The sequence below is a fragment of the Drosophila busckii genome, unplaced genomic scaffold (assembly GCF_011750605.1).
Source record: "Drosophila busckii strain San Diego stock center, stock number 13000-0081.31 unplaced genomic scaffold, ASM1175060v1 chrUn_01, whole genome shotgun sequence".
Lineage (NCBI taxonomy): Eukaryota > Metazoa > Arthropoda > Insecta > Diptera > Drosophilidae > Drosophila > Drosophila busckii.
In genome coordinates, this window is record NW_022872717.1 from 141,614 (window position 1) to 164,336 (window position 22,723).

Below are 22,723 nucleotides of genomic sequence, written 5' to 3' on the forward strand. Positions count from 1 at the left end.
AATTTACATCCACAAACAGCAAGAGATAAATATCTTACATATGAAAATTTTTAGGTGACTTGGTGTTAAGATTTGAAGAATGCCGATGGAAAATCATGAATCACTGCATTTTCACTAAATAACATCCAAGTGAAGTAAATAATATCAGAATAATAATTTCAAAAATGTCCAAAGTTATTGAAAGGCCAAAATTGAGCGAAAAGTACAAACAAAGACAATATCGAGGCATATTCCACTCAATTACACTAGCGTGCAAAAACTTAATGCAATTACCTAAACTTACATAAGATAGAAAGAATTTGTCTTATCTTAAATAAGACATAAACAGGAAACCAATTTTTGGAAAGATAGCGGAGTAGGGGGCGAAGGCTTCTAGTATGTATAAAAATATATAAGTGTAATTATATGCTGCCAATGGGAGACCAGCTGTTTTACATACATTTTATATGATTAACTATTATATTTAAATTTTTGTGTTTTCCTTTAATGATATATCATAATTTTCAAGCAATCAAAAAATAATAATTACACTAAGCAAAAACATTTTGTAAAATATTTCTTTATATTTTCGTAAATATGAAAATAAATTTTTTAATGGCAACGTTTTTTATATATACTTTGGCGTTTGGAAAAGGGTATTATGAAGTTGTGCAAATGTATGTAACAGGGAGAAAGAATGTGCACACACAGATATTTATTGCTGCATCAAGCAAAAACTGAGTCGATTAAAATGATCGCCTGTCATTTTCCATTCCTGTTCAAGCACGGACCAGGAAATTAAGAGTAGAGCTACTACACAATAACATAAAGCACATGCTCTAAAACTACTTAACATTGTGGACAAATAAAGTATGGCGCTATAACTTTATATACAACTTTGACTAGGCACTGAAGCAACGACACCACTCACCAGCACAGACACACAACAGCAGGATGCGTTATTAAGCTCCTTTCATGTAGCGTCTGCAGTTGTTCAACCGCGACACCCGTCTATATTGAACTATCCTAGATCTGATACTTCCTTAATTATTGTATCCGATCGTTCTGTAAATTTGCACCGTCTTAAAAACATGACAAAGCCTTTTGTGATTTTTAGATTTTTAATATTTTTGTAACGCTCAGATCACTAAATAGTTGTTTTTGTAGAATTCGGTGAGGGGGAAAAATAATAAAAAATAAAGCGGTGGTTTTGCGGTAGTATAGAGCACTCATACAAATTGTTGCTGCTGATAGTGTGAGAAACCAGTGCTCCAGTAACATTGTCTCTGATCAGAATAACATACTTATCTCGCTCTTCTCTTTTACATACAGTTGCACAAATCATAATAATTTGCCATTTTTACAAAAAATGTCAAGTTATACAACATTACTTCGGGCGCTATCCCTAACATTGACAGACAATCAATTGATTTAGTGTATGCGCCCAGACTCACCCAGTTCGCTGATACAGTTTTTCTGTGCTGATTTGTGTATTAATAAAACATGGATGCAGTGAATTTGGCGGACCATCTTTTATAACCTTATTGACAGGGCACTCACAAAACATGCACACAAAATGGACACGCCCATGGTTCAGTTTTGCGATCGTCCCCCGACCTTGTATTAGCGCAAAGCAGACACCCGCTGTATATATTAATTCTAAATTGTATCCGATCGTTTTGAAGTTTTAGCATCAGGTCACACTTTTCGTTTATATTGTAGTTTAAATCTATTCCGGGGAGGGGAGGACATGAAAAATAAATAAACTTTGCACACCAACCTCCGACTATACACTCTTACCAGGGCAGTTAGTCGTGCGAGTGAAAACAACGTTACAAGTAACACCTACAGCTCGTCAGAAAAGCGAACAAGATTGAAAATAAATAATTCCTAAGTTTTTATCGTTAGAAATAAATTTTCGAAAAAGTATCGGAATGAAAGCTGACGTTTTTGTGATTTTACGTTGAATATTTGTAATTGTTAATTGCCTGGTTTTGGTCGATTTGCGGAGAGGGGAGGGGGGCGAAAAATAAAGTGAGATTAGCCACAGTATGGGAGCGACAACATAAATTTGCTTGCTCCAGTTCTTATAGTTGCTGGAAAAAAGGGACACATACAGACAGACGGACATGGCTATATCGACTCAGTTTGAATAAATATACTATGCCACGCCTCCTTCTCCCTTCTCACATTTGCACAGCTTCATAATAAAAAAAAGAAATTTACCTCGCATATATGAGGATGTACATACAAAATTTGGTTACTCTAGCCTTTATGTCCCATTCTAGTGACGGTAAGAGAAGATCAACCAATTTTCAAAGCTCCAGTGTCCAGCAACAAGCAACTTCGATTTCTCCGTATCGGATGAAATTTACATATTAAATTAGGCCAAAATGATTAAGCTGACGTAAATGCAACCGCTCTATAAATAGATAGGCGTATATATTTAACCGGATTATCCGTTACAGAAGAAGTGCCTAAAGACGGCACGTAACAAGCGTATTAGAGATATTTCAAGTTGTCCCTGCTACCCATAAACCTTTGAAAAATTTTACACAACTCGCATTTTCTGTAGTTCAGTTATTAACCTAGCCAGCCGGTATTTTTATAAGTCTCCCACAATTCTTGAGTTTTCTTCAACGGTGGTTAAAGCTTTTCAAAAAAAAATGCAGACTGATGTTATTTATACTGATTTTATAAATAATTTAGCTGTGATTGGATTTCCAAAGAATTTTTTGAAGTAGCTATCTAATTACAACTAAGCGAATCGAATAGTTTTTTAAGTCCGCAGGTCCAAGACTGGTCGTGTGACGTCTGGAGCCTCAGTGTAGTCCCTTGGCCTCGTCTGTTTTTATCTATTATCGAGTATCTCCCTCAGTCATTGTGAATTCAAACAACCTTCTAATGTATGCTGATGATTGAAGCTTGCATCGATTTTAGAACATGTTGGTAGTACTTATTTGCAGACAATCTGACCGTTTGTCATTGGCATAAATACAAACTATTAAACTTTACAACTGTCTAAATGTAAAGTAATCCTTCCATAGACACTCTCCTCATATAGTCAACTACCACATTGATCAGTTACCTCTCAATAGATTAACAGAAGTAAAGGACTTAGGTCTTCTCCTTGATAGTAAGCTAAAATTTGACAAGCATGTTTCTCTAACTGTCAGTAAGGTAATTCAAGTTCTCGGCTTTATCAAACGATGGGCTAAAGAATTTTATGACCCGTACACAACGAAATTACATTTCTTGTTCGTCCGATTCTGGAATATGGTTCTTGTGTTTGGTCTCCACAATACTCGAACCAACAGAATAGTATTGTTTATTTTTTATGGGTTTTTCCCCCATCCTTGCAACGAACGTTGGGTCTGTTTAACACTCCTAATCTATAAGTTTATCAAATTTAAAAACAAACATATAATTTTAAATACTTTTAAATTTAGTTTAAAATATTTTTTGAAAATCTTTCTCTTTCGTCGACCGTTCATAGTTGACATAAAATAAATAAATAAATAAATTCTATAAAACCAAAATCTATTTAAAGCATTTTTTCAAAAACTTAGTAATACCTACTATACATTAAGACATTTTAGTGTAGATATTATTGGAACATTTTTGTTTAGTTTAGTTTCTAAGCCTGGATAAAATTTTGGAATACTATTATTATCATAGTGTGACATTTTTTGACAAACGCAGTGATCCCAAGGCTTGGGACCCAAGCAGAAACTTAAATATTTCAGTATAGATTTGCCCATTTTTGTTTAGTTCTTAATCTTTTTAATTTTGGATTATTATTTAAGGTATACCCGATCCCCTAGACAAAGAGTATAACAAATATGACTTCAAATTCATTTTGTTCTATTATAACAATTCAAAGAATATTCATGTACATATATTTTACAAAACTTAAGAAGAAAATAAATATCTGAAAGAAAAAGTATTTTATTAACTTGAAGTTTATTTTCGTTATATTATAATTATAATTTAGATATAATACATTTTGTACAAATTTAAAATTAGTTTAATTGTTTTAAATCGATTTAATAAGTCAAAGTAACGAAACATTTGTCGTAAATATTTACATATACTATATGTATTTAAGTATGTATATGTTATAGAATTAAATTTACGACTATTAAATTGAACAGGTTGTGGAAGGCGAATAAAAATGCATGCATACGTACAATCTTCGGTATACATACATACAATTGTTTAGTGTACATGTATTTACATATGCATGTGGTCTAAAATAGTATATGGGGGTTCAAGGCAGGGATAAAGATTAAAATACATAGCTAGGTAATTTGGTCAATCGTTAGGCCCATAGCATGTAAGGTGTATGGAGTGTCAGTGCTAGGCATGCAAATGTGTGCGCTCTCCACGAAGCGATCAAAATTGTGCATATGCAAGGTACCTATAACATATGTATATATTTTGTTTTACCTAATTGTATTAGATTAAATTTATTCGTTAATATATGTTCCTATTTATAGCAAATATGTAAGTATCTGAGTCTGTATGTATATGTTAATTTAACGTTTGCTTTGTCTGCGTTAAGTAACCGGAATCATTCAGTGATATCTTTAAATATATTTCATTTGTCTTTTATCTTTCATCTTTTATGTATCGTACTGTGCAACCAGCCTCATTGCCTAATATTCGGCTTTGAAGTAACACCATAAAAAAAAGTTAGGTGGCGGCCTACTGTCTCCGGTGTTGTCGTGCTGGGCCATCGCTGTGCTACTGCTTGCTACTGCCGTACTGGAAGATCCGGAGACAGTTTTTTCGCAGCTGCCACATTAGCCGCCCACTCGGCGTCAAACGGATCAGCATCATTTGAGCCAGCACCCGACCCAGTCACAGTCATTGTCTGAGCGCGTCCTACGTTACCTAGGTAGCTCGGCCTCTTAGGTAGCACAGCCGGAGAAGTGCTTCGCACCACCTGACCCAACCATTGCTCGGCATTCGGCAGTTCCGAGGTTTCAACTTCCTGCTCGGAACGCAAAGGTGACTGCCCTAACGCCGGAGCCGGTTGAATAGTCGCTACGCGAGGTGGTATTTGAGCAGTCGGCGTGATGCTGTTGCTTCCACCTACACTGCCATTGCCACATTGCTGATGCTTGGCAGCAATTATGTTCTGATTGATGCTGCGATTGTTGTTAAAATTAAGGTCATCAGCGGCCGCCAGCAGTGCGTCCGTCTGTGTGAGCAGCGACAAGCCCTGGCTGAGCTCCTGGCACAGCTGACTGACGCTGTCAGCAGCAACGCTAGCTGACTCCATGTGACTCGTCTTTGCTGGCGAAACCTCTGCAATGGGCGACACGCTACGTAACGGTGTGTGGAGGGCATGTGGATGCGCAGAGGCAGCGGCTAGGAAGGCCTTCTGTCTATCTGCGTTGGACGGAAGATCGTTGACACGGAGCGACATCTGCCGCTTGAACGGTGACTGGCTTCCAATAGTGCTCAACCGAAAGGAGCTTTGCCTCTCCAACATGTTGGGTGTGGCATGTGGCCTCTCGATGGCAAACGGATTAAACGGCTTTACCGTAGCAGCTGGTGGACCTGGCAGAACGCCGCTTGCACCTACTCCGGCAGCAGCACCATCGACGCTTCGCTCATTGGGAGCCAATGGCAGTCGCTCAGTTAGCGTCTGCTGTCGGAAGGAGCCATGTCGCGTGAAGGTTGAGGTCTTGAGATCGAAGGCCATACTGACGCCCTCCTTATCGCGGCTCTGCTTGAGCTTCAGGCACTCGTCAAAGGCACAGCCAACGGCATGCGAAAGGCGCTCCCCCAAATCTTTCCTGGCGAGGAAGCCGTGGCACATCCAGCGGCGTGTGGTGCCATCGCGACAGATGTAACTAAAGCCCCGTTTTTCATCTTTATCCGGCGCGCAGTAGCTCACCTTCTCGATGGTCTGGTCTACAATCAAATCCTTTGTCTCATCATCCACCACGCGCAACCCATTTCCGCTGATGTGCAATACCCCACGGACTCGACGACGCCGTGATTTCTGTTGAGATTGGAAAATTGAGTTAAACTGAATAAAGCAGTTTGTCTTGGACAAACTGAAGAACTATACATACCATTAACACCTTGAGAGCCTCCTCACAGACGTGCGCACCTCTTGACTCATCCACTTCTACGCAGCCCAAGTACTTGACCGCAAAGGAGCATGTGGCGGAACGAACGGCCACCTCGTCGGCTTGCCACTGATGGGGCTTTGAGGACTCAGGTACACGACTCTTGTGAAGGCGAAACGAGTCGCGGATCGAACGCCGCAGCTGGTCCATCCTCTTGGGTGTCTTTTCTCTAAAGCGAAACGAAGCTGACTTCTGTTTCTTTTAGAATAGTAGAAGGGGGAGTGGGCAAGTGAATATAAATAAATTATTAATTAATAATCATCGTACAATCTGTATGCGCATAGGAAAAAGAGAAACAAGTGCACAAGCTTCGCGATCAACCCTTCAACGACTTCAATCGAATGTCGGGTAGTATAACATTTTAGTAACCTACCCCATTTTTGACGTCACCGAATTTTCCGCGTGTGAAGCCACGCTCGAGTGGTTCGTGCGTGTGTGACGAGGAGTTTCCCATGATGTGCGGTCTGTGTGAGTTTCTTCGTCTCTCGCTCTCGCTTGGCTTATGTGTCTCTTGGCTTGAGTAAAACGTTGACAATAACCGTTAAAATTTCAAACAGTTTGGTTTAGCGTTGCCGGATGGTTTCAGAGCAGTGGCAGTTTTTATTGGGCTTAGACTATTGTATTTATTTTGATTGTATTCTATTTTATTGATCTATTTATTGGCTTGTTGCGCGCGCAAATTTATTTCTTCATTGAATTTGAGTTATAGATTTTGATTAAATTAATTGATGACTTGCCACTGGCCTCTCATGTGATGTATATGTCTGTCCACTGTGAAAGCGAAGCGTAAGTAAATGTTGTATGTCGTTTAGTTTATACTAATACTATCTAATATGTACACTATCATATTGGCAGCAGCTTGACATTTCTGATAGGAATACACGAACTCACAATCAGGCCCATGAACACTCATTGATTTTATTATTATTCTGATCATGATTCATGAAAAAAAGCCTAAAGCCTCGGGCACGCGAATACGCCCCCTAAATTGAGAAAGACATCAAGTGTAATAAGCAACAGCTGCTTTAATCGATGATTGGAATGGTTGGAAATTTGAGTAAAATTTAACGGTAACCAGCTCTCTCAAACAGTATTGCACAACTGGCCAGACATACTATGTACATGAGATTAACTTAGATATAGACAGAGCGAAAATTGCCGACGACGTCCACAAAGTTGGCTTATCGTAGCGCACGCTTGCCTGTCTCACGTAATTGCTTACACATATGTATTTAATTATATTTTTTACTTTAATATTTGTTGTTTTTGTATTCTGTGCACGGTATATTGTTTGCATTTGCGTTACCGTTTTATTTATTTATTCTTTGCGAGGCTTTTGTTTTCTTTGCGATGCGGCGACATACGCTGACGTTTTTGTGACTTTATCACATGTCCCATAATGCGGTAAACTATACATGTGTACGTACATACATACATGCATATGTATGTCTGTTGGATGATACGCCAGAGTACGCTTAAGAGCAGACTACCTAACCAACAAAAAAAATATTTGAAAATAGGAATACAAGTTTACTTCTAGAATTGATTCTCCAAAGTCAAAGAATATGTACGACAAGGAGAATTACTCATTTTTTTCTACCATGAATGTAGCTATAAAAGCATACATATGTACATATGTGCCTACATTTTACATTCCCAAATTTTTGGTAAAAGCTTCAATTAAAAACTCTTAAAAATATATGCACATTTGTATATTATTCCATTTGAGAAATTATAATGCTTGTGTTGTTTGTTTAATTTTTAGAAGGGATAATTTTTACTGAGTGAAGTATTCTGTTTATTTGAAATACTATGCCTTTTTAATATTAACGTTAATTTTAATTACCAAAATAAAAAATTATTGGATACGTATGAAAAATAAAAAAGAATACGATATTTACACTATTATGGCCACAAAAACAGACAAATTTGCATTTCATTATTTGATCTTAACATAATCCCGTCTCTAAGATTAATAAGAAAGTTAAGTTATAGCTGAGATGTTAACTTTATCAATGAGCTTACCAAAAAAAATGTACATTATATACAAAAAACACTTTTTAAATATAAATATAAATATAAAAATTATTTTTAGAATTCAATTTAAAAAGATTATTGTCCTCTATTTTCTTCTTTTTGCAGATACAATAACATCGACCGATATCAGCGACTCAAAAGGTATGATTTTTGGATTTTAAGATATGTAAAATATACAGGCAATACTACAAGCATAACTTTTGATTAGGTGGGGAAATTGTTAATTTGTAAAAAAAAGTGATGGTAAGGGATGATAATTTATTTGAAAATTTCTAATCTAATTTTTCATAGCTAAGTTTAAAATGAATTTCGGAGTCTTACTTGAACTGAAACGTATATTATGGATTATGTTAAGATCAATTTGAAATCTATATGCATATATAGAAGAGTATGTCCTGGCTAATGGGTGATCGCTGTACAGCAGGACTAATAAGAGCTAGAGTAATTTATCAAAAAGTTAATAAATTATCGAAAAGTAAAAAATCGATAAATCAAAAATATACCGATAAGTTCAAAAATTAAGGAAAATTAAAATGCCCAGAAATTTTCGATAAGTCCGACATTATCATATTTTTTAAAAGCTATCGAACAATTTTAAAATGATCAAGTACTACAACCTTTGTATTTAAGTTATTGACACATTGCACAGGATGTTAGAAGAATTATTTACTTCTTCTGCCGTTTTGCAAATTGCATAACAATATTTTTAAAGTGTTAAGAAACCATTATGTGTTTTATTTCTTTATTTACGTTGCATATTCTGAATTTAAAATTGTAATCCAAGTTGACAATTATTTCTCTTTAATTTAGTTTTTAACGATTTAGCTATCTTAGCTCATGAAATTCTGATCTACAGAATCATTTGAATCAGGGTTCAAAGATACGATAGCCAAATATTTGTGAAATGCTGATGTATATGCATATGTATGTACATATGTTATGTATGTATGTTCGTACATATTATTGTATACGCAGAATTCGTCGCCTTCTTGTGTTTGCTTTAACTGTAAATATTTCAAAACCGGTTTTTTCTAAAATGCACCTAACAAAATGTATCGCTATAAACAGACAGCGAAAGGCATTGACTTTTGACGCACTCTGTGAGCTTGAGATGCTGCGTAACTGCATTTTTCTTTGTTGATTTGTTTGGAAAGAAGACAACATTTTTGGAGGTCTGGAATTAGGGTCATATAAAGTAGAAGTAGAAAGGTGCAAAGCGTGAGATTTAGATAAGGCTCGACACATGTTGCTCCTCCGATATTTGTACGTTCAGAGGCCTACTAGAATATAAGTACATACATTCATATGTAAGTGAAAATAGATGAGCGAAAGCCTAAATGGCATGACTCATTGAACTTTGAGTGTTATTTAAAATAACTACTAAGTCACAAACTGAAACTAAATATGATTTCATAGGGACACTAATATAACTCAACGCTCGCAGGACGTTATAAAAGAGAAGGAGAGAGAGAGAGAAAGAGAGGAGCTTTTAGTATCTTAAAAGAGGTTCATTCAACAAATAACAAACGAACAGTTTTCATTCGACTAAGAGAAAAGTCTAAATGCCCTTTTGCAACAATAGGTATATTTATATGTACTTCGCATTATAAGTACAAAAATGGACGAAATGTTGACAAATTTATTACTGTTAAGATAATAACATTAAATGTCTTCATTTGTTGAGATATTCAATACTGTTCCTGTTTTATTATACAATCAAATAAAACTTATCCGGGGCATACGAAATTTTAAGAAGATCAATACCAATACAAACCATTCTTATGCGTAATTAATACAAATTAAAAAATTATATAGTTCTGAACTATAACATATGACATAATAAAATTACTAACAAACTGTAAATTAACGTGCCGCAAAATGCCATTTTCTGTATCCATGTATATGTACATATATCTTAATGTGTGTGTGTGATTTTGACGGCATTAAGCAATTAACCCCATATGCGCACATTGGCGACCAGTTAATGACACTAAACTTTTGATGCTCAGACTAGTATATGTATGTATGAAGAGATAATTGATTACATAACGGCTATGAAACTGACGCCAAAAGTATGCCGATACACTTGCCAAGAGTCACATCGCTACTTGTTGCACTTCTAAAATCCAAAACGTAATATATGTATTTCGGAAATCATGCGCGCACTAAACTGCTTCAAAAGCATTTAGGTAAAGCTTGTTGCTTCCAGAAGGCATTTGAGAGTTCACACGCTTCGTCTCACGTTCAGCATGGAGCTGTGAGTAAAGGATAAAAATTTAATGGCTTCCTTTCTTTTTCCCTTCAATTGGGTCTTCTTCGAGAACTTAATATTCATACAATTATAACTATGCCGCCCTTTATTTTGTCGACGCTCTAGCTAACTCAGGACGGGAGGTATAAGTGTATGGCGTCAATCAACCACCAAAGCTGGCACTATATCCTAACTGTCGTCCTTCGATATGGCTAGCCGGTTCTATTTGCTTAGAAAGAGGGTTGGTTGTCGCGGTGTCGGAATTTGTAATTTTTATGCAAGCTATTTGTGTTGGTGGTCGTGGGAATTTTTTCATAAAAAATTATTGTCAAGTATGTGCATATTGCATTTATTTTGTGTTTTCTATAGATGAATACATCCTAGACCGTTTATCGCGGCATTTAATAGGTGGCAAAAGTTTTCTCTAATTATGTGCAACAATCTGAGTAATTCATCGCTAATAAAAATTGTGTTTTGAGCTTTCGATAGAATTCAAAATATTTACTGGTATAACTTTTTTAAGTTAAATATTCACAAATATCACCAAGCAATTCGATGGGCGAAGTATGTATATTAGAAACGCAAGTATATTCTGGTGCGTCCCAACATGCATAGATGTTCACACGCCCTGCGAAAAGCGCACCCTTAACTACCAAGACTAAGGAGAAACAGGAGTAAAGCAGTAGGGGTTGCGCTAGGGGCTGTGGCTGTGTATGCACTGCAGACATTCCAGTGCACCCAGCGCGATGCAGGCAGCCCTTGCAATGCGTTTTCTACTGCTGAAATTATTAACTATTAGCTGACAATTGGCCGTATATCAGGCCGGCAGAGGGAGTAGGAGCATGAGGTGTGAGAAAATAACTTCCTTGTATACTATTAACTGCGAGGAGCATCTGTTGTTAATTCTATTGTTTTTTTAAGTCAAGCAGTAATCCTTGCAAATATATTTTAGAAACAACAAATATTTTTAAGTCATAATACACTAGATTGTGAAATATGATTCATCGGATGTACAAAAAATGACTAATTGGAGTACAGTATGATATTCCCTACTTTTGGATTGATTATGGTCCCTTAAAACAAAACAGGAAGTTTAAAGAGCCTGTGAATGCAAGATGTCCTGCCTGCACACTATACGATCCGCAGGAGTGCATAGTCAAGCGAAAAATAAATATAAAAAAACAAAACTACGTTCACCACACAAGGAATTTGGTTGCATCTGCCAGTGCTTCAAATCTTGTTTTGAGTAGATTCAGAGGCAAGCTCCAACACATGCATACATATTGTATGTACGTAATATATACATTATATGTACATATGTAAACACATATGTATTTGTTTGCATGTCGCACGTGTTACTACCAAGCCCCAGAATCAAACACATGTTGTGCTCTCGACCAGCCATTTAATTTGCCACACACCGCAGGTACGCAGGAGGATTGAAGCAGCTGTCCCAGCGACTTGAAGACAGTTGTTTTGAACAAGGTGGAAGTGTATTTTGTAGTCCCATCAGCAGGCTCTCGAATTTAATGCTTTTTAAAAATCTCATTGTGTCTATCACAAATGACATAATCATATTTATGTATGTACATATATACAGACGTCTCCATTTTAAGGCGCTGCAATAACCTAAACCTAAAAAGCAACTGGTTTGCGTGTTAATCTAATCGCTCAATCTGTGACTCGCCAGTGATAAAAGCTTATGGCTAGAAATGAAATGATTTGAATGCATATCTTTCAATATTTGCATAGCGAAGTGTAATTTTCTAAGGGAGGTTTTATTTAATTGCTTCTATGAAAAGTGATAAATACACATCATTAATAACTCTATTCAAATAGTTAATTTAAATCAAAACAAGAACTGCTGATCTTGACAGAATATGTATTTTATGCATATGTGTATGTATGTAAATTTAACTAAATGCATTTACAAATTATGCGCTGACATCGGCAAACAGATTTTTCGAGTCGAACGACAACACAAGTCTGGTTTTCATATATTCTTTTAGCCAAATTGTGACTTTAACCAAAATATCACAAAACACCCCATTACCCGCGCTACTTACGCTTGCTTTATGTTTGGTCGTATAATAAGTTATTGAAAATAAACAGCAACAGCTTAACTCCTGTTATTATAACACACACCTGAGTGTGGGATTTGTGGGAAGTACGATAAAACAGGAATCAGGGTACTTTAAAGTTATGCAAATCTATGTAGCAGGAACACACTTGTGACACTACCGAGTTTAATCTTAGTTTGAAGCCTTGGCAAGTCTCTGTAATAACTAAAGTTACAAGTCATTGTAAATCAAGAACAGTATGCACTTGTGTATAACAACAGTACATCTAATAAAAACGCCATTATTAGCGAGTTGATGCTTTAAAGTATAAACATACATATTTACTCGCAAATTTTTAAACAAACAATTGCTCACTAAAACTCTCTCACCTGACAACCACAAGTCTGAATAATTTACAGTATGTACATATGGTATTAAAATGATTCATTGAATTCTGACTGTGTGTGTGTGACTAAAATTGTTGATTTGTTAGACTTGGATTTTGATTTGATACATAAATTATCCAAGCAAAGACATATTGTGCTATAGTCAAGTATTAAAGGACAACAACAACAAAAAACAGCAAACAACTGTTTGTGGCTGTTTTGAATTGTTAAAACCTGTTTCAGCTTGGACCTCCGACCCCACTTTTCTCACTTGCCCCTTTCGATTATATCAAACTGCATTCTTAGAATCGCGACTGGCTCCATCTTAAGATGACTCTGTCGGAGCGCTACTCTTGCTCTGCTTTCGGTGAATTAAGCAAGCAACTACATATAACGTAATTTTGTTTTTAACGTAGACTTGTGCTAAGACTTGCTTGGAATCGGTCCAACAGGGTTTCACGGAATTTCCTTTCTATTTTTATGCAGTGAATCAGTGGATTAATAATAGTAATAAGACAAAGTTATAAGCACAGGCCGAAACAGGCTTTTCAAACAGCTTATAAAAACAAGAATTTTGCCAATTACATATGTACATATGTATGTATGTATTTACATACATTGTACATACAACATGAGAAACTTTAAATCAATTCACTTCAATTGCACTATAGCCTACAACCTCATTGCTTAGAAAAGTTAATAAAGAACCAGCATACCAAAAATCTTAAATGATATGTAAGTATAACAAAATTAAAATAAGTTTCGTGCTTAAAAAGACAACAAAAGTGAAAACGGATTCCAAAAGAATTGTATGCAAAATAAAACACGGCATTCAAAACTGGTTTCAGTACTGAGTAGAGAATTTATACACTAAAAACAATTTCTTAGGTAGTTTTAGGCTTGCAGATTTAATGCTTGTAACAAATTTTAGTTTAAGACTGATATTTTGTTGCAAAGACTCGTTTTGAGGAGTACTTACTGATGGCATCTTCACATTTATCCTTTGGGATTATTACAATCCATAATTCGCTCATTGATTGATTATGTGTTATATCCAAAATAAGTTGCAATCACTGTATTACCAACACTTTCAAATCGGAATCCTGTTCACCGAAAGAGAATGTGATCGAATTGCAGTGCGCGATATAAGACTAGCCGTAACAATAAAAAAATATTGTAACCCCCCTGATTTGATTTAGAAGTTTAGGCGGACATTGGAAAACATGAGAGCACGAATGGACTCTCCGCAGACTGACGAATATTGGCAAACTAGCGGGCTGCGAGCGACGCGATTACCGCGGCGGTTTGTTCGATACAACGGCTCAAATTGCTCTACTGTACTGGCTCAGTAGCGACGGTCTCAAAACTCAATTCCAGCCAGTCGTCAAAAGAGAGGATAAAATACCCAGTGGCGCACAGGTAAGAAAGAAATAGCAACAATGTGGACGTCTGCGGAAATATGTAACAGCTTACTTTTAATAATTTTTTATAGTCAGATAATACTCAAACTAAAGTGAAGAATAAGACTGTCATGTCGTATTAAAACTGATTTAATTTCAATGTAATACATTACGTCATTTTAATAATAAGATCTAGATATAAAGTATACAAATTATTGAGCATAATCATCTGCAATTTGTAAGCTTATTTCACGAGAGTTGCTAGTTTATATTTTAAGCTGTTGATTGCATTTCGTTATTATTACCAAGACATATAGGGTGACACGCACCAATATTACCAACTTATTACCAACTATTTAAATTGTGCTCGACTACTTTCGACATAGTGGAAGTATCCGATCCCGTAATGGACATTGGCCCTACTGGGCTACCAGTGAGCAAAAAGAGAGGGAGAGACAGAACGATTATGAGCGAGAGAGAGAGAGAGAGAGAGAGAGAGAGCGCGACTCTTGAGGACAGCTGTACGGAGCAAGGGAGATTCAACTCAGCCCGTGTTTACCTCGATGCGAGCACACCATATGCACCTACATACGTACATAGATACATACATACAAACATACAAACATACGTATGCGTTGCGCTCTTTTAATGTATCTGTGTGCGTGCGTGGTTTTCTGAATTCTATTGTGCTGCTGCTACCAAAATCGTATATTACCCAGAGAACACATGAGTTTGTTTGACACTGACGATAAAGTTGCGCCGCGTTTCTGCAGCTTGTTGATTTTATGAAGTCAAATGAGCTTTGGCATACACAAATTCACATGCGCTTCTCATGGATCAGCAGCTGCTGGTAATGTTAGTTGAGAATACCCAGTGCCTGGATTATCAATGTAGTGTACATAAACCCATCTTTGGTCGGCCTGCAAGCTGCTATTTAATATTTATACCATACACACTCGTGTAACGTGTTTAACACACACTAGAATAATTCTGTTATAAGAGCAATATCAAGAGAGTTGTTTCACAGTATATACATATGTATATATATGCATGTATGTATGTAAGTACAAACAACAATCGTCGTTAAGCTAATTTTATATGTATGCATGTGTGTATGTATGTATGAGCACACATACATTTGTGTGTAGGTATTTTACTAAAGGCTGATTTCCCATTAAAACTGACAACAATTACACTTATCGATCTATGTACATTGTTATTTCTCCACCCAAAATTCAACTGTGCATGATCGATCGAGCTACTGAACAAAGCAGTAAGACAAGGTCGTTGATATTAAAGAGGGAATAAAGAGCAGGATAAAACTGTAGGGAAAGATAGAAAAAATAAGAGTAAATTTAAGAGTGCTCAGCATTGGAACTTGGATAAAATTTTACTCAGCTGTTTAATGAAAGGCATAAACAAAAGCTTATAATTAAAATGCATTTTAGTCTGTACAAACATAGAACAGGAAGCTTGATAGGTAAACAGCATAAATATGTAACAAATAAGTAAATTGAAAATGAAGTCACATTCTTGGTTAGCATTGATCGCACCCAATATCGTGCGATATATACCTGTGAATAGGTATGTATGTATGTACATTAGCAATTGTGAACTAAACAAGCGAGTCGTCAGGTTCAGAATGTTTATTCAAAGTCAAAGAATACGTATTTATATGTATACATGTATGTATGAATTCCTTTTAAAAGCTCACCTACGGGATACACAATAGATAAACACAGCAAGATTGCCAGCAAACGAAAAGCCACAAGTGAAATGTCATTAGCAACAAACATTCATTGTCTGTCAGCTATTGCTAGACAAAACTCACATAGCAACTTATCAGAAATTCAATCAAAATGTGCAAGATATATAACTGTAACAAATAAACCACAATTATGTCATCTCCATAATAACAAAAATAAAGTTTAACCATGAGTCATATTGGAGCATGGGTCAGTCTTAAAATTAAACATTATTGTAAATAGCAAATAAAAAATTCAAGTAAAAAAGTATTTAAATTATTTGTTGGGTCACCATAAGTAGATAGTTGTAGCAGATTGTTCGATAATATTGGCACTTGTTTCTCTTTTAATGTAAATTTTTAAGAGTTTTTTTATGACTTACCTTAAATCATGAAGTTTCACCGCCGCGATCTGAAAAAAGAGAAACTGTTTAGAAAAGCAAAAATTTCCAACTGGCAATGCCCTAAAGTAGTTTATTCTCTTAAGCGTTAATATGAAAACTAAGAGCAATGCACTTCGCCTTGCACTGCTCGTAGAAAGCTTACACCTAAATCGCGACAGTTGTAAATAATAATTCCCACAGTCATTACGGCTATGACTCATAAGACATCGTTAGTCTCGTGCTCACATGCCATGAGTGTGAGTGAATACGTAAGCGATAAATTTCTTGTTATCGAATTTGAAATCTGGGAGACAAATTCTAGTTGTATTTCCACCTCGTTTCAAAAAATGTTCTTTTTGAGCACTATCAATATCACCAGTCAGTCAGGACAAACTCTAATTATCGTTTTACATCCTTATTATTTAAAATTTAAACAGGAACGCATAAAAAATTGTTCGTAGTAAAGTTTGGGATACACTTTGAAATTAACTAATATACATACCATACCATATTATACCATATACATACACACATGTGTATAATATATATGTATAATGAAGTTGTATCAATGCCTTTCAACGTGGTATCTACGACCCCATAAATTAAAATTCGCAATCTGTTTGTTCGTCTGCATGAGAAACAAAGACTAAGAAACTATAAGTGCTAGAGACAATAAATTTGTTATAGATGCTCCTTTTTAGCTTTTAATTGAAAAAATCTAATTCCTCCTCCTCAAAAAAATATATTAATACTTAATGTAGTTCTTCAGCCATCAAATTAAAAAGCGATGCTGACGCTACAGCTTCTGCGATCCCCTAGTCCAAGTATATCAAAAAGTTGATTGTACCCAATTTAAACGGTGCTTGCTTTTAATACAAAAAATAAAATGTTAAAAATTTTGTAATTGAATCCAGAACTTAAAAACTATCAAACACTTTGTGTAACCGCTTTAATTTATAATCTATCCTATTTTTTATTTGCTGATTGTCGTACAGTTTTAGGCATAACACTTTCCGCGCTCAGTGCTGATAAATTAAATAAGGGTTGTAACGACTCGGACATCTAACCGCCACCCCTCATCAGTTTCGCAAAAAAAAAACATCAATTGTTAGATGTTTTAATGCGTGTGAATACTTCAAGTGCATGCGCCTGGCTGAAACTCAATTAAAAACAATTATCGCTTATAATGCGAATAAAAAAACTAATACGTTATTAACTGTAACCATCTTTATATGTTCTATTGTTTTCAATTCAATTACAGTAATATTGTGAAAATAATTTAAATTTCGATTTTTGAATTTCTACTAAAAGTTATAAAGTAGAAAACATCCTTGCTAAAGAACCAAAAAATATATTTATAATATAGGCATGTAAGGTTATTTTATGTTCTTATGGTTTGCTACCATATTTAATTATTTACTTTAATTAGAACTGAGAGTGGAACGAATTTTCACGGCATGTCTTACTTCGCCAAAAACTTTGTGTTATCTGTTGCTATAACAGTTCCAAGTTCTCACACCATACTTATTATTATTTGAAGTTTATTCATAAATAAACGTAAAAAGCTAATTTTTCAAAAACTAAAAGTTCTTAGTCAGCGTGTGTTTATAAAACGTTAAGTTCGTCAACAGCTAGACTCTATGGCACGTCAGCAAGCGCACCCCGCAGTCTATATTGAAAATTTAAATATAAATAATTCCTAAGTTATTTACCTGATCGTTCTGAATTTGGCATCGGTCAAAAACATGATAAAGCGCATAATAATAATAATAATAATAAAAGCTTTCGGATTTGGGTATAGGAGCATACAACATTTGGTTGCTCTAGCTCTTTCTGAGCAGAAACAGTCGCTCATATATACAGACGGACGGACGGACCGGCGGAAGAACGGACAGACGAACATGGCTATATCGACTCAGTTTGTCCTGCTATATATATACTGATATATACTTTTTGTGTCTGCCACGCCCCTTCTCCCTGATACATACAGTCAAAGTGTATGAAAAGAAATTACTCTTTTTAAAACATTCCGAAAAGTCGGCACTGCTTTTAGAGTGTACCAAAAATTACTAAAATTTTCATTGCATAACTACCAGGGACAATTTAATACAACAACAAACTACCCAATTCGAAATATACGTTGAACGCATACTTTAAGTATACTAAAAATTCCCTTAAATTTATTTAAATGTTTAAATTTATTTCAATTATTATCTATAAATTTGTACTGATTTCTAAATTTTAAACATTATTACCTGACTTATTAGAGCATATTTAGTTAGGCCGAGAAAAACAAAAACACACACTCACATTTACAGTAAGCCGCAACAAAGCTTACTTTTTCTATTAATTGTTAATCATAATCATGTGCATAATTTATTAAATTCTTTTATATAACTGTTACCAATAGAGACAACTGGACTTTATGTATAATGACGAGCAAAATTGTAACACAAATGTCCACTTCTACGACTTATATCTTTTTTTATCAATGCTCTTTGTCTTTATTAAAAGTTGAATTATTAAGCTAGTCAACTTTTATAGGCATTGTGTTGCTTAAATGTAAACATAGATTAGGCCAACGCGTATCAATAACATTTGGGTGTCAACTGCCAATTGTTTTATGTGGGCTTGTCAGTGAATATATAATGACTTTAAAAGTGACTAACAACTACACCCACAATACCAAGCACTTAATCACATTCAGACATACAGACACACGCATAATCTCTTCATCATCTATAGTGGTCTCATTATCTATTGACTGGCGTATTTCCTTGGCCAACGCACAGAATAGTCACAAAAGTTGTTGTGGTTGTCTTTGTTGCGGCATTTCAATTGCACTTGAAGTGCTTCGTCAGCACACCTTGCAACGACTATTTTCATTGACATAAAAACCGGATGTATATTGAATTGTGTGTGCAAAGCTTAATGAAACATTATACATTTTTATTGGATACGCTCGTGTATGTGTATATATATATATATAGATATTTATAAATTGGGACCACATAAAAAATGGTTTTAAAAATAACTGAACTGAAAAATTGCCGTATGTTTATTTGAGATATTGTCAGTAATTGGTTTAAGACCAGTATTACAACATATTAATATATAGTAGTAATAGAACCAGCGCTTTGACTTGTTATTAATCTCAGTATATATAAATTGTTTCTTATTAAAGGGGATCACATCAAACACACCCATGCATTCACATTTACATAAATATATAACATTACAGATGCGAAAGCGCATAACAAGAAAATATCGGAAGTCAATATCATTTATGATTTATGATTTAGTTGATTTTAAAGTAAATACAGCCAGAAATAATCTAAAAGACACATAACTATTTCAGACTTACAGGGTTTCGTTTAAGTACAAGATGACTGAAAAAATGTTCACTTTTATTACAGCTGAAATAGTTTCACTTATAATTACTTATATTGATTTATAATATTTACAGTATTCGAATCAATCACAAAATACACATCATTTAAGAAAATCTAAACAAATATTATTATTAACTAGAACTCGGTAAAAGCACAAATAATTCCTGGTAAAGGTAAATGTCCTAACTATTTACCAATTCGACACACGTTCCAATAGGCGAACTTATTCGAATCATTAGCAAATTGTACTGCCAGTTGGCTGAACTAATTGCAAGCAGTTACAACCGAAATTATATATGTAGAAGTTCTTCATGCACTAATAAGAATTGTGTACAATTTTAAGAGTGTCCCTTCCATGTAAGCGACATTTCTTCGACACGATATTGTCCCACGATGCTAATAAGGGAAAGAAGGTGCTTGTGAATGGAAAACGTTGCTTTAAAAGAATCAGAGCCGAGGTAAAACTAGAGAGAAGCTTTGTCGCTGCTGGATTGACTGCCGGCTCGCTTGGTTACTCACGTATGACCATAGAGCACCTCTGTGCTCCAAGCGAGTGAACGCTTGTTTCTAATATAAATACGCCGGCTTATGTGAGTCGAAAGTATAGCAACTCGAGGTTTTTGATAATTTACAATGCTACAAATCAGTTTGGAGGAGCTGGGGGAAGTGAACTTTGAATTTTAGTTTTGAGTGCATTATACATAAAAAAAATTTGCAGTGCTATACCTAATTAAGAGTTTAGAAAATTATTTTAAAACTTACGGAATGAAAATTGTAAAATTATAATCTAAAACTTAAAAATTTAATTTTTTTTCTATCATTCGCATATTCTATTCATCCGGTTATGATATTGTTAAATTACATATATATATATAATATATTTAGTATTATCCCTAGATTTTTATTGAGATGTGGATACGGAACAGCCCGGAGACTGCGTCAAGACATACAAACAGAAATGTATTTACATGAATATATAAAGCCAATTTGTATTTTTTATTTCAATAATGCTGAATAGGCACCACATTTCAAATGAACAAAATGTTATCTCTTAACAGATCAACATAAAGAGATTTCTCAATGGATTTGGCTTAGCTGTTCAATTAGTGTCTCAATTAACATAGCAACTGACTGTTAGTCGCAGATCATTCACACATATATTTGGATCATAAAAATATGATTTATAACTGTTTTTTTAATTTTTTTTTTGGCTTTCTAAAATTGCGAAAAAAAAATGTTTAATTCAGTAAACTGAGTGGCCGGAGGGAAAACTAATATTATAAATAATTAATAATAATTAAAATAAACTATTTAATAGATTGGCTCAGAATAAAAATATACGAAAGTAAAAAGGAGAAAGGCGAAAGCGAGCAACAGATTAAAATATGTATAAGTAGGAAAGGTCAGCATTTAAAAAGTACCATTTATGCCCAGCGAATTTAAACGAAGTTGAAGGGATGCAAGAAACAAGAAATAAAACGCGCTGTGTATGTATGTTCATATATATTAAACATATGGTATTTGGACACCTACATACATTTATAGGTGACAATCCCACAATACACAGGGAGTAAAGAGGCAGAGAGAGAGAGAAAGAGAGAGAGAGAGAGACAGAGACTAGAGAGAGAAAGAGAGAAAAAGAGAGAGAGAGAGAGAGACACAGCGGAGAGACATTTGTGGCCCGTTGCCTTGACAATGTGACATAAAAAAAATTCAGAAAACCTGCACTAGAAAAACTTTGCAATCTAATGATTTGTACACATGCATACATATATATTATATTCTGTAATTATGTTATTATATATAATATATATTATGCAATTTTATAGAGAAAATGAAAGCAAATGAAATACGAAATTTTCTACTTGATATACAGCGTTGAAAAATAAAATCAATAATACGGTGTTTTTGGCTGTGCGTTAACTATGTTTTTATTTTTATCGTGTGCTACTGAAATGTGCCATAATGCTCAACTCCATACAAATTGAGGTTGAGAAGTTCGCGTGTTTGCATAATGTGCATATGTAAATATTGTACATACATATAAGTAATCGAAATGGTATTATTGAAATGGTATTTAACAACGTTCATACATACATATGTACATACCTGCTTCGCAACGATTTATATGCATATATATACTAGCTTTTTCAGTTAGTTTATGTGGTGGCGCATACATACATACATACATACATATGTATGTATATGGAAATGTTTGATGATCCCTTGAAATGGTTTTCATTAAGTTATGTCGTTAAATTTGAATTTATATTAAACTTTTGTAAATTTTAACACTTGTACAATACATTCATAATTTGTGTGTAAATACATACATACACATCTGTCAGCCACAACACGAACTTCATATTACACTTTATTGGTCGATTACACAACATGAAGCAAAGAATAACTTCATTATTCGTCAAGGAAACGGATATATGAATGTTGGAGGACGACAACAAACAACCGTTTCATTTTTTATCGTCTGTGAACAAAGTCCCACATTTTTTGTTAAGTTTTATTAACACTAATTTTGTAAAGTTGCTTTTTTGTTAAAAAAAAGAAAAATGCAAAAGCAAACACATAAGACTTGCGTGCACCACAAATAACAACAACGAGCGCGCATTAACAACTAAGAAAAATCCGAATCAAAAGCGAAACGAAAATTGTGACTCGGGCTGGAGAGATTGTGAAGGTAAAAACGAGGGAGCGCGCCACTTAAGCTCAGCTGTGTAAGCACATTGCTTATTAAGCAATAAGCTTTTACAAAGAGCCATGAGTAACGGTATTATTTAAATCGCAAAGCTTGCAGCGAAAAGCTTTGCTTTGCCACTCACCGGAAGGTGTCGATAAAGCTGTTGGAGGTAATTTTTATTTTCAGTCTGGCAACTTGCTTAATAAATGCACAAAACGAGAATAATTTTGAATTTTATTTATATTGTTTG

At 34.9% G+C, this 22,723-nt stretch overlaps 1 protein-coding gene across 2 annotated transcripts; it reads right to left on the reverse strand.

Annotated features, from left to right (window-relative positions):
- Positions 1-4,725: 4,725 nt before the first annotated feature.
- Positions 4,726-14,181, reverse strand: LOC108600728 (protein numb). Of its 2 annotated transcripts, none has more exons than XM_017988469.2 (4): positions 13,839-14,181; positions 6,499-6,896; positions 6,069-6,317; positions 4,726-5,995 (listed from the first exon to the last, which is right to left on the reverse strand). In XM_017988469.2, exons 2-4 carry the CDS (start codon positions 6,577-6,579, stop codon positions 4,736-4,738), a joined length of 1,590 nt encoding a protein of 529 aa, XP_017843958.2. In that variant the 5' UTR covers positions 6,580-6,896; positions 13,839-14,181; the 3' UTR covers positions 4,726-4,735. The 2 variants fall into 2 exon arrangements, with proteins under 2 accessions (XP_017843958.2, XP_017843956.2); XM_017988467.2 differs by having other exon boundaries at positions 6,069-6,323.
- Positions 14,182-22,723: the final 8,542 nt, after the last annotated feature.